The sequence below is a fragment of the Chiloscyllium plagiosum genome, chromosome 4 (assembly GCF_004010195.1).
Source record: "Chiloscyllium plagiosum isolate BGI_BamShark_2017 chromosome 4, ASM401019v2, whole genome shotgun sequence".
Classification (NCBI taxonomy): Eukaryota; Metazoa; Chordata; class Chondrichthyes; order Orectolobiformes; family Hemiscylliidae; genus Chiloscyllium; species Chiloscyllium plagiosum.
Window position 1 is genome coordinate 1771454 of NC_057713.1, and position 16369 is coordinate 1787822.

At 43.8% G+C, this 16369-nt stretch overlaps 1 protein-coding gene across 2 annotated transcripts in view; it reads left to right on the forward strand.

Annotated features, from left to right (window-relative positions):
- abcb8 (ATP-binding cassette, sub-family B (MDR/TAP), member 8) overlaps positions 1–16369 on the forward strand; it is a 62661-nt gene that overhangs the window by 33306 nt on the left and 12986 nt on the right. For both annotated transcript variants that reach the window (XM_043687563.1, XM_043687564.1), the window contains 4 exons: positions 2409–2506; positions 4268–4373; positions 7489–7522; positions 8019–8155. In XM_043687563.1, the coding sequence (XP_043543498.1) occupies positions 2409–2506; positions 4268–4373; positions 7489–7522; positions 8019–8155 (375 nt within the window). The remainder of the gene's footprint in view (positions 1–2408; positions 2507–4267; positions 4374–7488; positions 7523–8018; positions 8156–16369) is intronic.

A 16369-nucleotide genomic window follows, 5' to 3' on the forward strand; every position in this document is an offset into this window, starting at 1 on the left:
TCTCTCCCTGAAACTCCCATACTCACCTCAACACTCAGCGTTTCACTCTCTGCAGCTCACACTTGGTTCATCGTGTTTACACCATCCCTCCGAGTGAGCAGGCAATGAAAAGTGGAGCTGGAAAGGCACAGCAGATTAGGCTGCATCGGAGGAGCAAGCAAGTTGACATTTTGGGTTGGGACCCTTCATCAAGTTGACTTTCCTGATTTTCTGATGCTGCCTGTCCTTTTCCAGCTCCACTTTTTATCAATTCTGTTTTCCAGCATCTGCAGTTCTTACTATCTCCCCCCAGTGAACAACTCATTTAGCAACGTTCTCCCACCTCCCCTCCATAATCATGCACATTATTCCTTCCAAAACAACCATCTAATTCCATCTTGAAATTTTGTAAATCTCTTCTGTTCTGGAGTCCATTTGCAAGTTGCTTTGTAAGCAACTTGGAACAATGCAGGACTTAACTTAGTCCTTCATAAGCACAGGAAACATTTATGTGTTGGACCTTTAAAATTACACTCCTGTATGAGAGAGTGTTCATAAGTACAAGCTTTTATAAGTCAGACATTTGTAAATTGGAGGTCCTCTGTACATGACTTGACCCTGCCTCCAGTACAGTTTTCAGGCAGCATTCTAAACCCTAGCCATTTGTTGCATCAAAATGTTTTCCTTGTATCACTTTTGCTTCTTTTACCAATCTCATCCAGAGGGTGGTAGGGTTCTGGAACACATTGCCTGGGAGGGTATTTGAGGTGGGTAACCTCACATTCTTTAAAGATACATGTTTAACCACTTGAAAATGTCATAACATTCAAACTATGGATCTAGTGCTGGATTTAGCATAGTTTTGACTGTATAGGCTTGATGGGCGAAATTGTCTCATCTGAATGATGTTATGATTGAAATCCAAAATCTTGTCCGGTTGAAGTACAACTAGCCAATCAATATCTTATCCTGTAGATTTTAAACTCTTATAGTGACTGCATTATCTCCCATTGTGGCCTGGTCAGCATCTTCCTCTCTGGTAAAGTTGGATGCAAACATTTATTTAACACAGCTTCCATGTGTAAATGTCTGTTTTGGTCCCACTCCTCCCATGACCACCCTTTTACTGTTTGTATGCCTGAAGAAGATTTTGAAATTCTCTTTTATGTTAGCTGCCAGTCTCTTGTTATACTCCCTCTTTGCTTCTCTTAGTTCCTTTTCACTCCTTCTCTTTCCCCCCCCCCCCCGCCAAACACCTAGCCTTTGAGATTCAGACCAATTCTAATTATATTTTCTGCTTGACATCTGTCGTTAGCATACTTCTATTATACTTTTTAAAATCATAATATCTATCATTTTTGTAATCCAGGGAGCTCTTTGCGCAACCTTTCCCTTTCAAGCGTGATTTTGCTCTTTTGACTATGTTTGGACCACCCCTTTGAAGGTAACCCATGTAATTTTTCCTGTGAAACCCATTTAACTCAATTAATTCAACCCAGATCCATTCTTACCATGTTGATATTGGCTTATTAGTTTTGTTCTGTATTGTTTGTCATCCTTTTCCACAGCCACTTAACCCTCATGATCATCATCCCTTAAATGTTCTCCCATTGCCAGTTGCTCTGCTTGGCCTACCTCATTGCACCAACCAGATGTAGAAGCGCCTCCTTTCTCAGTGGGCTGGAATACTGCTGTTGCAGATTCACCTAAGCACACTGTAAAAGTGCAGGAACTGGCAGACATAGACACACACACGGGCCATACAGGAATGGCCAATGAGAATACACACACAGGCCATACAGGAGTTGCAATGAGAGTACACATACGCACACCTGGAAACAGCACAGTACCTGTGGAAGGAGCAGACCTGAAACATCAACTCCTCTTCTCCCCTGATACTGCTTGACCTGCTGTGCTTGTTTCAGCCCCACTCTGACTCTCCAGCATCTGCAGTCTTCACTATTTCCAGATCACTTCAGAGGGTAGCAAGTATGTTGCTGTGGATCTGAAGTCACATGTAGGCCAGACCATGTAAGGACAGTAGCTTTCGTTCGTCACTGAACCAGGTGGGCTGACGGTAGTTCTGAGGAAGGGTCACCGGACCGGATCCGAAACATTAGCTTTGATTTCTATTCACAGATGATGCCTGACCTGCTGAGCTTTTCCAGCAACTTCTGCTTTGGTTTCTGGTTTGTAGCATCTGCAGTTCTTCTGGTTTTCAACTGATGGTAGTTGATATGGCCACTATTACTTAGACTAGCAATACTTCAGGCTTATTAAATTGGATTTAAATTTCCCAGTTGCCATGGTGAGATTTGAAGTTGTACATCCAAGTCAGTAATCATGGCCCCTGGATTACTAGTCCAGAAATGTAACCATTATTGTTGGAGCTGATGATCAGACAGCTGATATTATTTATGTGTTGGCAGTTTTTTCTCTCAAGAGGTGGATGAAGCCAGCAGCATGAGTCAGATCCTGGGATTCGGAATTGGCATCTTCCAGGGATTATCCAACTTTTCATTAAACTGTAAGTGACTGGCATTTTACTCACCTCAACAGGGGAAAGAGAAAGAACGAGAAGAGAGAGATTGCAAAACATGCAGAAAGAGAGAGACCGAATGCCTCTGTGTATCAGAAACAGCTATTGAGAGAGTGGGTGTGGAACAAGACTGAGGAAAGGCATCAGTTTTCAGGGGGTGGAGGGTTATTTCTCATCATCCCTTTCTTGGAAGCAAAGTCCGTGTCACACCTGATTGATACTCAACAAGGACACCCCACAATAGCGTGCTGCTGCTGGCAGTGAGCAATGTCATTCTTTATCCCTCGATAGACCGTGGCTATAGTGTCCCAACTTCTGATGAAAGGTCACTGAACTTGAAACATTCTCTCTGTTTATCTCTCTACAGATGCTGCCAGACCTGTCATGTTTCTCCAGCACTTAGTTGTTGATATTTTTAATTGACCAGTTCAGACAAATTTTGGCATACTTCTGGAGCAGGTGGGCTTTGAAAACAGGCCTCTGACCCAGAGATAGGGACACTACCACTGCATCACAAGAGCCTACACATGCCAACTATATTATCGTGTTGGCGTTTAGTTTGTTAACAAGCTCAACTGCTTGTGAATTTGTAATAAATGGTAGCTGGATGTTGATGTCAACACTCCGCTGGTCTAACATACTCGGGCATCAAGTCAGTGGGAGCAAGACCATGAGGTACTCTCCTGCTATCTATTCTCTTTGTGTCGCCCAAAAGTACGTCTGGGGTGGAGAGTGGGGTAAAGAGTGGGGGTGCTGAGGTGGGTTGGGGGTGGGGTGATTGTGGGGGTGAGTTGTGTGTGTAGGGCTGTAAAGACCACGCCATTAGAATTTGACAGACAGTGAGAAAGAGGAGGCAGACAGCTGGGCAAGGGATATGGAAGGAAATCATAATCCATAGAAACATAGATGACCAAAGAAAAATCAAGGTAGAAGTCTGCCCTAAAAAGGTCAGCTTTTTCGACAGTTCAATGGCAGGAATATTAATAAAGAAAAGAACAGAAGACTCCCATTTATGTAGCACTTTTCGTGTCCCCAGACGTCTCAAAATGCTTTGACTAATGAAGTATAGTCACTGTTGGAATGTGGGAAAGACCACAATGTGAGAATATGTGGATAATTTTTTTTGGTGATGTTGGTAATGTCTCTCCTGCTCTCCTTCCAATTTGAATCCCAGGATTTTTTCCATGTATCTGACCAGGCAGCAGAGGCCTCAGTTTAATGGCTTGTACGAAAGACAGGTATCTCTGACAGTGCAGCACTGCACCCTGGGTCACATCCTGGAATGGGCTTTGAACCAATAACCTCATGACTCGGAGTGCTGCCCACTACTCTACAACAAATTCTATGTCATGAGCAATTACTTTGCCTCAGAAATTACAGGGAGACTAACAAAAGTGGACATGAAATTAGAAGGAACAATCAAAAAAAGATACTTGGACATAGATTGTTGGGAAGGGGAATAATCATTAACAAACTAATTAATTTAGAAGGGATAAAAGTCCACACCTGGATGGATTACAGATTAAAAGTAGTCTGGAAGAGATTACAAAGGTACAATTCCGCTCTTCCATATAAAATTAATACTGAAAATGCTGGCAATTTACAACCTGTTGGGCAGCATCTGTGAAGAGAAAAACTGTTAGTGACATTTCAGGTTAAAAGCACTGATTTGATACGAGTTGTTGATGTTTGTTGCAGATATAAGTCTGTTGATTGTGGTAACATAATAAATATGCCTACCCCTTGCAGGCGTAGTGCTGGGTACCATCTGTGTCAGTGGAATGATGCTGGCGAAGGAGCAGCTGCGAGCTGGAGATTTGATGTCCTTCCTGGTGGCTACACAGACTGTGCAGAGGTCAGTTGGTTAGGGGGCATTGGACAAGGAGGGTGGGTTGTCACAGTGCCTGCTGTCTATAGAGGTGAGCAGACCAAGTGATTCCATTAACAAATGGGAATTTCAGGGCAGTGGGTAATTTTGTTGACTTTAGTCTTTTATTTGATGTGGGTGTCACTGGCAAGGGCAGCATTTGTTGCCCATCTCTGATTACCCTTGAGCTGTATGTTACCTCTGGACAATTTTAAATGGCTTGTTAGGCCATTTCAGAGGGTAGTTAAAAGTTGACCGCGTTTCGGTGGGTCTCACATTTCGCCAGACCGGGGAAGGATGGCAGACATCCTCCTGTAAAGGATAATAGTAGACCAGGTGGGTATTCACAATAATTGATGGTAGCTTCATGGTGCCATTGATGGTTCTGGCTGGAAGTTGCAGATTTATTTCTGAATTTAAGTTCCACAGCTGCCGTGGTGGGCTGTGAACCCCAGTCCCTAGAACAATAGCCTAGGCCTCAGGATTACTACGATACTTTGTTGTCACTGGATTGGGCCTCAGTTCCAATGCAGTTCAAGCAAAAAAGGGTGAGTGTCAGTGTTTTCAGAAGAGGCAATAGTATTGACTGAGATGGGAACCTTGTAAAGGGCAGTGAGGGTAAGAGTTTCTGAAGTATAATCAGAAAACTTAGATCGACGTGTCTGGTTCTATCAGAAAGAAAATATTGCTGGACCAATTCTGTGGAGTGAGGTGGATCAATTATTTGTTACATTTAAGGACTTGTGATCATTGTATCATGAGGTTTAGATTCGCTGTGGAAAATTATTCAGAGCAGACTAAAGTTTAAAAACAGCTAGTGAAGGTCTGGTGTCAATCAGTGAAATTGATCTGGTCCAGCTAAGTTGGAATTACATTGATAGGTAAATGGAACAAGACACTATATTTTACAGGGAGATGGGTTATGTCTACTCAAGGTGCGCTACCACAAGGGAGAAAGACACACTGTACTGTCAGTAGCTCTCAAGTGTTCCTTTTAGCCCTTCTTCCATAGCAAGGAGCTATTACCTCCTGGTTCGTCTCCTGAAGCCCTAATGGCCTGGTTAGGGAGTAGATGGGTCTTGGACCTGGGTCTGCTGGCCCTGAGGTAGGAGCATTACACTATAAGGTTCTGACTTGTTATTTGTTTCAGGTGTTGTGACACACTCGCAAATCCAGAATTCCATTTGTTTTAGTTTACTAGCTGTTTTGCTCTTAAAGCAACATGGCACTCTCCTTTTAAATGCACTGGACTACAAGTTGCTTCAGTTGCATTTATCATATTTTTCTGCTGTTAAACTTTAATTCCTAGGCTAAAAATTAGAGCAAAATATGTAAAGCATAAACTAGGTAAATATCAAATGGACATGGACAAGCTGTTGAAATATGCAGACAAGTGACAGATGAAATGTAATGGAAAGAAGTGTGTATTTTGACAGGGAAAACCTGAAGAGACAATGTAAAGTAAAGCATAGCTTTATAAAGGAGAGAGGGTGCCAGAGCAGAGGCACCGGGTATATGTGCATAGATCATTGTCGGTGACAGGACAGGCTGAGAAAGTGGTCTAAGTAGGATTTGGAATCCTGGATTTTGCAACAATAAATTCAAAAGCAAGGAAGTTCTGTGTTAAGCCAGTGTAAAACGCTGATTTAGCTTCAGCTGGAATATAGTGGCTCATTCTCAGCATGTGCTTGAGGAAGAATTGGATAGGATGCAGAAAAGATTTATCAGAATGTTTACAAGTAAGAAGGTCCTTGTTTATCTGGATAGATTGGAGAAGCTTGGATGGGTTTCAGTGGAAGAGAGAAAGTTGAGAGGAAACTTGAAGAGACATTTGGAAGCAAGAGGAGTCTGAATGAGTAGGTGGAAAGAGCCATCCTTTTTGACAAAAGGATTGAGAACCAGAGGGCACTGATTTAAGGTGATTGTCAAAATAAGTAATGATGACATGATGAATTCTATGAACAGCAAATGGTTAAGATCTGGAATAGACTGCTTTAGAGCACAGTAGTGGCAGATAAAATCATGACCTTAGAATGAGAATTGGACTATGATCTGATGAGGGAAACATTGCAGAGTTCCAGGAAAAGGGAGTGAAAGTGAAACTAGCTGAGTTGATCTTAGAGAGACAGGCATGAATTAATGTTTCCTATTTTCCATAACCAGAGCATGATTGCAGGCTTCTTTCTTCCTCAGGGGCCTGGATTCAAACCAATAACTTGGTCTGAGTGGAAGAGTCTGTTTTATCTGTTCAACTGCGGTCCCAGACTGGTGGGAGCTTTACTTTGTATCTCAGACTGTGCTGTATCTGCTCTGAGAATGTTTAACGTGAACATTGTAGGGAAAGCTTTACTCTGTATCCAAACCCTCTACATCCCTGTCCTGGGAATGTTTGATGGCGACAATGCAGAGGAAGCCTGACTTTGTGTAACCTCATGCTGTCCCTGACCTGGGGGGTGTTTGATGGGAACAGTGTCTGTAGTGATTGTAACGAGGTCAACCAGGTGGACCTCATAGAATGAGTTCCTTGACTGAGGTGGTTAATCTAGTCCAATCAGGGAGCCCTGGCTGACATATAAACAAGAGTATCAGAGGTTCTGACTACTCTGGGAGCTGGATCAGTGTCAAGGACTCTCTAAGTAAAGGGTGGCTGGTGTTGGAGTTGTTTCAGTGTCGAGGGAGCTTTACTTTCCATTTAAAAGAGTAGAGGGAGCTCTTTTGAAACTGTATCCATGTCTTAGATAAGACTCCACTGAAGAACTGATGAAAGATGCTCTGCAGGTTAAATTTACAATAGACCATTTGGTTAATCTAAGGTCATGATTTTATCTGCCACTACTGTGCTCTACCAAGTCCAGCTCCATTTGGTTAATGGGTGTGGCCTCTACCTAAAACACAATAAACAGAGTTGGGCGGGAAATGAGAAGTAAGCTCTGGGTCCCTGTTCCTGACCTATGGTGATATCAATGAGAGATTTCAGCGCTCATGACAAATCCGCTCCAAATTCTTAGCTGTGGTATTTTCACTGGGTATATCCAAACCTCTGCCCTAATATCTTTATTTATCTGACTTGGTCAAGTAATGATTTCTTTCTGCACTGCTACAGGTCTTTGGCGAATATCTCCATCACACTTGGACAGGTGAGTCCTTAAATCTACAATCATCATGTGCCCAGTAAACCATTATCTTCCCCAGCCCCCTTGCAAATACAAGCACACCCATAGCACATTCTGCCTCATCATGATGCAATACCTAGATAGAAGCCCTTGGTCCATCTCCATCCCACACCAGCCCCACCTGTCCCTCATCATCTTTACTCCATTCTAATCCCAGCCAGCCTCTCCAACTTAACTCACCCATCAGCCCTCTGCTGTCACCCCAACACACAACCTTCTTCTCTATCCCTGCCTACGGAACCGCACAGCCACATCTCCTTCCTCAGCACCTGCCTACGGAACCGCAAATCATTCCCCCTCCCAAAGTCCCTGAACACTGCCATTGCTCCCAATCATTCCCCCAGTCCCACCAGCATCATTGCCAATGCTTGTAACTATCAGGTGTGCTTGCATGTGTGCGAACCTGCCCACTGGTATCCTTCCTGACTGAATAACCCGTATCTCTTTCTTTCTTCACCAGGTCATTCGTGGGATAAGCTCAGGAAGCCGTGTGTTTGAGTTCCTGACATTGCAATCGAACATCCCAATTCAAGGGGGATTCCAGATCCCATCGCATGTCCTGGTTGGACAGGTGCAATTCGACAACATTGATTTCAGGTCAGTGAGAGCCAAATGAGTTAATCTGATCCAGTCAGGGAGCCCTGATTGACAACTGGTTAGCAAGGTTAGATCTCATGGAATACAGGAACAACTAGCCATTTGGATACAGAACTGGCTTGAAGATAGAAGACAGAGGGTGGTGGTAAGGATTGCTTTTCAGACTGGAGGCCTGTGCCACAAGGATCGATGCTGAGTCGACTGCTTTTCGTCATTAGAATAAACAATTTGGTTGTGAACATAGGAGGTATAGTTAATAAGTTTACAGATGACACCAAAATTGGAGGTGTAGTGGACAGCGAAGAAATTTACCTTAGATTATAATGGGATCTTGATCATATGGGATAATATGCTGAGGAGTGGCAGATGGAGTTTACTTTAGATAAATGTAAGGTGCTGCATTTTGGAAAGTCAAATCAGGGCAGGAATTATACTCTTAATGATGAGGTCCTGGGGAGCGTTGCTGAACAAAGAGACCTTGGAGTGCAGGTTCATAGTTTCTCCAAAGTGGAGTTGCAGGTAGACAGAATAGTGAAGGTGTTTGGTATGCTTTTCTTTATTGGTCAGAGCATTAAGTATACTGTAGGAGTTGGGAGGTCATGTTATAGCTGTACAGGACATTGATTATGTCATTTTTGGAATATTGTGTGCAATTCTGATTTCCTTCCTACCAAAAGGATGTTGTGAAACTTGAAAGGGTTCAGAAAAGATTTACAAGGATGTTGCCAGGGTTGGAGGATTTGAGCTACAGGGAGAGGCTGAACAGGCTGGGGCTGTTTTCCCTGGAGTATCGGTGACCTTTATAGAGGTTTATAAAATCATGAAGGACATGGATAGGAAGATCTTTTCCCTGGGGTGGGGGAGTCCAGAACTAGAGGGCATAGGTTTAGGGTGAGAAGGGAAAGATATAAAAGAGACCTAAGGGGCAACGTTTTCGCACAGTGGATGGTGTATGTATGGAATCAGCTGCCAGTGGAAGTGGTGGAGGCTGGTACAATGACAACATTTAAAAGACATCTGGATGGGTATGTGAACAGGAAAGGTTTAGAGAGGTATAGGCCAGGTGCTAGCAAATGGGACTAGATTAATTTAGAATATCTGGTCGGCATGAATGAATTGGACCAAAGGGTCTGTTTCTGTGCTGTACATTTCTGTGACTCTGAGATGTAAACAGGAGTGTCAGACATCCTGTTCACTCTGAGAGCTGGATCAGTGGCAAGGACTCTTGAGGTGTACTGTGATTAGAAATTGTGCCTCCAAAGTGGGGAGGGGGTAAAATCACCCATAGTTTCTTGCTTAATAAATTACACAGAAAAACCTTACTTAATATTGTTAATTGATTCCTCGAAATATGGGTTTTATGGAAGAATCGCTTTGCAACTCATGACTTTCCTCCAATGATTGGCTGCTCCCCATTGTGTAACTGAAGCTGTGTTTTGCAGGACAAATTCTCCAGGAATGCCCAGTGCAGAGGGAAGTTAATAATCTCAACACAACAACACCCTGTGGTGGCATGGTGGCTCAGTGGTTAGCACTGCTGCCTCACAGCACCAGGGACCCAGGTTCGATTCCAACCTCGGGTGACTGTCAGTTTCGATTTTGCACGTTCTCTCTGTGGTCTGTGTGGGTTTACTCCAGGTACTCTGGTTTCCTCCCACAATCCAAAGATGTGCAGGTTCAGTGAATTACTCATACTAAGTTGCCTATAGTGTTCAAGGATATGTAGGTTAGTTGCATTTGTCAGTAGGGGAATGGGTCTGGGTAGGTTACTTGTCGGAGGATCGATGTGGACTTGTTGGGCCGAATGACCTATTTTGCAGTGCAGGGATTCTTAAAACAAAATGTGGGGCTCTCAGTGAATAGCAACAATAACATGATGTTGCTATAAAAATATGATGTTGAGTATCACAATGTTAAGTAATGAGAGCTTGCTGTACAGAGTAATTCTCCTTCTATCTTTTAAAGTGAAAGTAAAGCTACCTTGAAGCGGTCCCCATTGAATACTGTCAGGACAGGTACAGTCAGGGTTAAATATAGAGTAAAGCTCTCTGTACGTTGTCCCAAACAAATACTCCCAGGACAGGGACAGAATGGGGTTAGATTAAGTGAAAAGCTACCTCTACTCTTGTAAATTAATTTGACAGGAGGTGAGGCACAGAATAGGTGGAAAGTCTTGAGCAATGTTCAGTCAGATAAAGAAGGAATGTCAGGATAGTCCCATCGGCAGATAAAACATGGACTGGACAAGGCAAATTGGAAGACCAGAAAGCCAAACTGTATCTATTTTAATTCAAGGAACTTGACTGATAGGGGGATGAATTTAGAGTATTAATTAGTATGTGGGGATATGATATTGTTGCAATCACCGAGACATGGTTGCAAGAACGACAGGATTGGCAGCTGAACATTCCAGGTTATAGACGTTTCAGGCATGGAGAGGAGAGGAGAGGAGAGGAGAGGAGAGGAGAGGAGAGGAGAGGAGAGGAGAGGAGAGGAGAGGAGAGGAGAGGAGAGGAGAGGAGAGGAGAGGAGAGGAGAGGAGAGGAGAGGAGAGGAGAGGAGAGGAGAGGAGAGGAGAGGAGAGGAGAGGAGAGGAGAGGAGAGGAGAGGAGAGGAGAGGAGAGGAGAGGAGAGGAGAGGAGAGGAGAGGAGAGGAGAGGAGAGGAGAGGAGAGGAGAGGAGAGGAGAGGAGAGGAGAGGAGAGGAGAGGAGAGGAGAGGAGAGGAGAGGAGAGGAGAGGAGAGGAGAGGAGAGGAGAGGAGAGGAGAGGAGAGGAGAGGAGAGGAGAGGAGAGGAGAGGAGAGGAGAGGAGAGGAGAGGAGAGGAGAGGAGAGGAGAGGAGAGGAGAGGAGAGGAGAGGAGAGGAGAGGAGAGGAGAGGAGAGGAGAGGAGAGGAGAGGAGAGGAGAGGAGAGGAGAGGAGAGGAGAGGAGAGAAATATGAGAAGTGGTTGGCATTGTATATTGATAAATGAAACTATCATTGCAGTAATGAGGGAGGATGTCCTAGAAGGTTTTTCAAATGAGAATTTTCAATTCCAGCTGAGTAGAGCTTAGAAATTTTTTAAAAATTAAATGATAGGCCTCATAACAGTCAGAGAGAGAGGAACTATATACTAATATATCTTAGAGTGGGATAAAAGTTTAGCACAACATCAAGGGCTGAAGGGTCTGTACTGTCCTGTATTGTTGTATGTTCTGCCTTAATTTTAGACAGGGCGGGAGTTATAAACTGTATCCAGAAGAATTATTTGTGCCGATACATAGATAGTTCTATTATAGCGGGGGCAGGAAGAGATAAGGATAGTGCAGAAGTTAAGTGTCTAAATTGGGAAAGACCAATTTCAATATCATTTGACAGGATCGAGCAAACATAAACTGGGAGCAGCTACTTGCAGGTAAAGCTACATTTGGAATGTGGAAATCTTTTAAAAGTAGTACAGTGAGAATTCAGGGCTGGGGTGTTCCTATAGGAATGAAGGGCAAGGTCAGCAACTCCAAGGAAACCTGGATGTCAAGAGAGGAATTATGTTCAGCATGGACTGGTTGGACCAAAGGGTCTGTTTCTGTGCTGTGTGACTTTATATTGACTGTTTGATAAAGAAAAAGAAGGAAATATATGTTGGTACTTGGCATTATAAATAGGGAAGGCCCTTCAAAACAATAGATGGTTTAGAGGGTGGCTTAAAAAGGTAACTGAGGGTAAAGGGAGACCATGAAATATCTTTGGCAGATAGAATTAAAGAATACCCCTAAGTATTTAATCCATATATTAAGAGTTTATATTTTACTCATTTTTATGGGATGGGCATCACTGGCTGGCCAGCATTTATTGCCCAACCTGAGTTGCCCTTGAGAAGGTGGTGGTGAGCTGCCTTATCGAACCGCTGCAGTCCGCTTGGGGTGAGAATTCCAGGATTTTGATTCAGCAACAGTGAAGGAACAGCGATATATTTCCAAATCTGGATGGTGAGTGGCTTGGAGGGGAACATGAAGGTGGTGGTGTTTCCATACATCTGCTGCCCTCCTCCTTCAAGATGGAGGTGGTCATGGGTTTGGAAGGTGCTATCTGAGGATCTTTGGTGAATTTCTGTAGTACACACTGCTGCTACTGAGTATCAGTGGTAGAGGGAGTGGATGCTTGTGGTACCAATCAAGCAGGCTGCTTTGTTCTGGATGATGTCAAGCTTCTTGAGCGTTATTGGAGCTGCACTCATCCAGGCAAGTGGGGAGCATTCCATCCCCCTCCTGACTTGTGCCTTAGATGGTGGACAGGCTTTGGGGAGTCAGGAAATGAGTTACTTGCCACAGTATTCCTCACCTCAGATTTGATTTTCTAGCCACTGTTTATGTGGTGAGTCCAGTTAAGTTTCTGATCAATGATAACTCCCAGGATGTTGATAGTGGGGGAATCAGTGATGGTACCACCATAAAATGTCAAGGGGCAGTAGTTAGATTGTCTCTTGTTGGTGATGGTCATTTTGTGGTGCAAATATTACTTGCCAATTGTTAGCCCAAGCCTGGATATTGTCCAGATCTTGTTTTATTTGAACATGGACCGCTTCAGTATCTGAGGACTCACGAATGGTGCTGAATGTTGTGCAGTCATCGGTGAACATCCTACTTCTGACCTTATGATGGAAGGAAGGTCATTGATGAACCAGCTGAAGATGGTTGAACCTAGGACACTACCCTGAGAAGGGGATTACCAAGGAAAGGATGGGACCTACTGGGAGACCAAAGGGGCAACCTGTATGTGGAGCCAGTCAACATGGGTGAGGTCTGAAGCGAATACTTCTCATCTGTGTTCACCCAGGGGAAGATATTGTAGCAGGGGGTTTCAGTTGGGATGATGAGGTTCTAGAACATGTTAAGATTAATAAGGAGGAGGTATTAAGTGTTTTAACAGGCATAAAGAGTCATCAAGTCATAGACATGTACAACATGGAAACAGACCCTTTGGTCCAATTCATCCATGCCAACCAGATATCCCAACCTAATCTAGTCCCATTTGGTAGCATTTGGCCCATATCCCTCTAAACCCTGTCTATTCATATACCCATCCAGATGCTTTTTAAATGTTGCAATTGTACCAGCCTCCGCCACTTCCTCTGGCAACTCATTCCATACACACATCACCATCTGCGTGAAAAAGTTGCCCCTTAGGTCCCTTTTATATCACTCCTCTCTCACCCTAAACCTATGTCCTCTAATTCTGGACTCCCCCACCCCAGGGAAAAGACTGTCTATTTATACCATTTTTGCCCCTCATGATTTTATAAACCTCTATAAGGTAACCCCTCAGCCTTCAACGCTTCAGGGAAAATAGCCCCAGCCTGTTCAGCCCCTCCCAATAGCTCAAATCTTCCAACCCTGGTAACATTCTTATAAATCTTTTCTGAACCCTTTCAAGTTTCACAACATCCTTCCGATAGGAAGGAGACCAGAATTGCATGAAATATCCCAAAAGTGGCCGAACCAACATCCTGTACAGCCGCAACATGACCTCCTAACTCCAGTGCTCAATGCTCTGACCGATATAGGAAAGCATACCAAATGCCTTCTTCACTATCCTATCTACCTGCGACTCTACATTCAAGGAACTATGAACCGGCACTCCAAGGTCTCTTTGTTCAGCAACACTCTCTAAGACCTTACCATTTAGTGTATAAATCTTGTTCAGATTTGCTTTCCCAAAATGCAGCACCTCGCATTTATCTAAATTAAACTCCATCTGCCACTTCTCAGCCCATTGGCCCATCGATCAAGATCCCGTTGTAGTGTTCTTCGCTCTCTACTACACCTCCAATTTTGGTGTCTTCTGTAAATTTACTAACCAAACCTCCTATGTTCGTATCCAAGTCACTGATATAAATAATGAAACGTAGTGAACCCAGCACCGATCCTTGTAGCACACCAATGGTCACAGGTCTCCAGTCTGAAAAACAGCCCTCCATCACCACCCTCTGTCTTCTACCTTTTGAGCCAGTTCTGTATCCAACTGGCTAGTTGTCCCTGTATTCCATGAGATCTAACCTTGCTAGCCAGTCCCCTGGCGGGAACCTTGTCGAATGCCTTACTGAAGTCCATATAGATCATTAGTCTGCTGCCTGAACTGCTGTGCTCTTCCAGCACCACTAATCCAGAATCCATATAGATCATGTCCACCACTCTGCCCTCATCAATCCTCTCTGTTACTTTTTTTAAAAATTCAATCAAGTTTGTGAGACATGATTTCCCATGCACAAAGCCATGTTGACTATACCTAATCAGTCCTTGCCTTTCCAAATGTGTGTAAATCCTGTCCATCAGAATTCCCTCCAACAACTTGCCCACCACAACTTGTCCACTGGCTCACTGGTCTATAGTTCCCTGGCTTGGCCAAACCGCCCTTCTTAAATAATGGTACCATGTTAGCCAACCTTCAGTCTTCTGGCACCTCACCTGTAACCAACGATGATACAAATATCTCAGCAAGGGGCCCAGCAATCACTTCACTAGCTTCCCACTGTGTTCAAGGGTACAGCTGATCAGGTCCTGGGAATTTATCCACTTTTATGCATTTCAAGACATCCAGCACTTCCTCCTCTGTAATACAAATATTTTTTCAATATGTCACCATCTGTTTCCCCACATTCTATATCTTCCATGGGTGCATAAATCCCCAGGATTTGTATCCCAGGCTGCTATGGGAGGCAAAGGAGGAGATTGCTGGGGTCCTGACGGGATATTTAGTGCTTCACTGGCTGCAGGTGACTGGAAGATGGCTGCTGTGGTTCCTTTGTTCAAGAAACGCAACAGAGATTAGGCAGGTAATTACAGACCAGTTCGTCTGATGTCAGTGGTGGGGAAACTATTGGGGAAAAATTCAGAGAGACAGGATTAATCAACACTTGGAAGTGCAGGGATTGATCGGGGATAGTCAGCACAGATTTGTTAGAGGGAGATCCTGTCTGGCTAATTTAAATGTGTTTTTGAAAAGATGACTCAAGATATTGATGAGGGTAGTGCAGTTGATGTGATTCACATGGACTTCAGTAAGGCCTTTGTCAAGGACCCACATGGAAGACTTATCTAAAAGGTAAGCTCCCACTGGATTCAAGACAAATTGGCAAACTGGATCAAATTGGCTTAATTTTGTGATTGGAAGCTGATGACCATTGGTGTACCACAAAGATTGGTGCTGGGGCCCTTGCTGTTTGTTATATATATTTGATTTAAATGTGAATGTAGAAGGAATAATTAGTAATTTTGCAGATGATGAAAATTGGTGTTGTTGATAATGAGGAAAATGGTCTCAAGCTACATTCTGATATTGATCACCTGGTAAATTGGGCAGAGCAATGGCAGATGGAACTTACTCCCTGTAAGTGTGAGATGATGCATTTTGGGAGGTCTAATAAAGAATATATATTAAAAAAAAAGGTAAGGAGTACTCTGGGACAAAGGACCTTGGTGTCCAAGTCCATAGATACCCGAAGGATGGTGAAGAAGGCATAGGAATGTTTGCCTTTATTTGCTGGGGCATAGAATATAGCACCAAGGAAATCTTGTTACATCTTTATAAAACATTGGAATTCCACTGTGCTGTTCTGGTTACCACACTGAGAAGAAGGTGATTGCACTGGAGAGGATGCAGAGCAAATTCACCAGGATGTTGCCTGGGATGAAAAGTCTCAGTTATGTGGAGAGACTGGATAGGCTGCGTTTGTTTTCCTTAGAACAAAGGAGGCTGAGGGGGGATCTGATTAAAGGTTTGTGCGAAGATTTGTAGCTCGGATGCTCGTTGTTGTGGTTCTGTTCGCCGAGCTGGAAGTTTTTGTTGCAAACGTTTCGTCCCCTGGCTAGGCGACATCATCAGTGCTTGGGAGCCTCCTGCGAAGCGCTTCTTTGATGTTTCCTCCGGTGTTTATAGTGGTCTGTCCCTGCCGCTTCCGGTTGTCAGTTTCAGCTGTCCGCTGTAGTGGTTGGTATATTGGGTCCAGGTCGATGTGTTTGTTGATGGAGTTTGTGGATGAATGCCATGCCTCTAGGAATTCCCTGGCTGTTCTCTGTCTGGCTTGCCCTATGATAGTAGTGTTGCCCCAGTCAAATTTGTGTTCCGTGTTGTCTGCGTGTGTGGCTCCTAAGGATAGCTGGTCGTGTCGTTTCATGGCTAGTTGATGTTCATGGATGCGGATTGTTAGCTGTCTTCCTGTTTGTACTATATAGTGTTT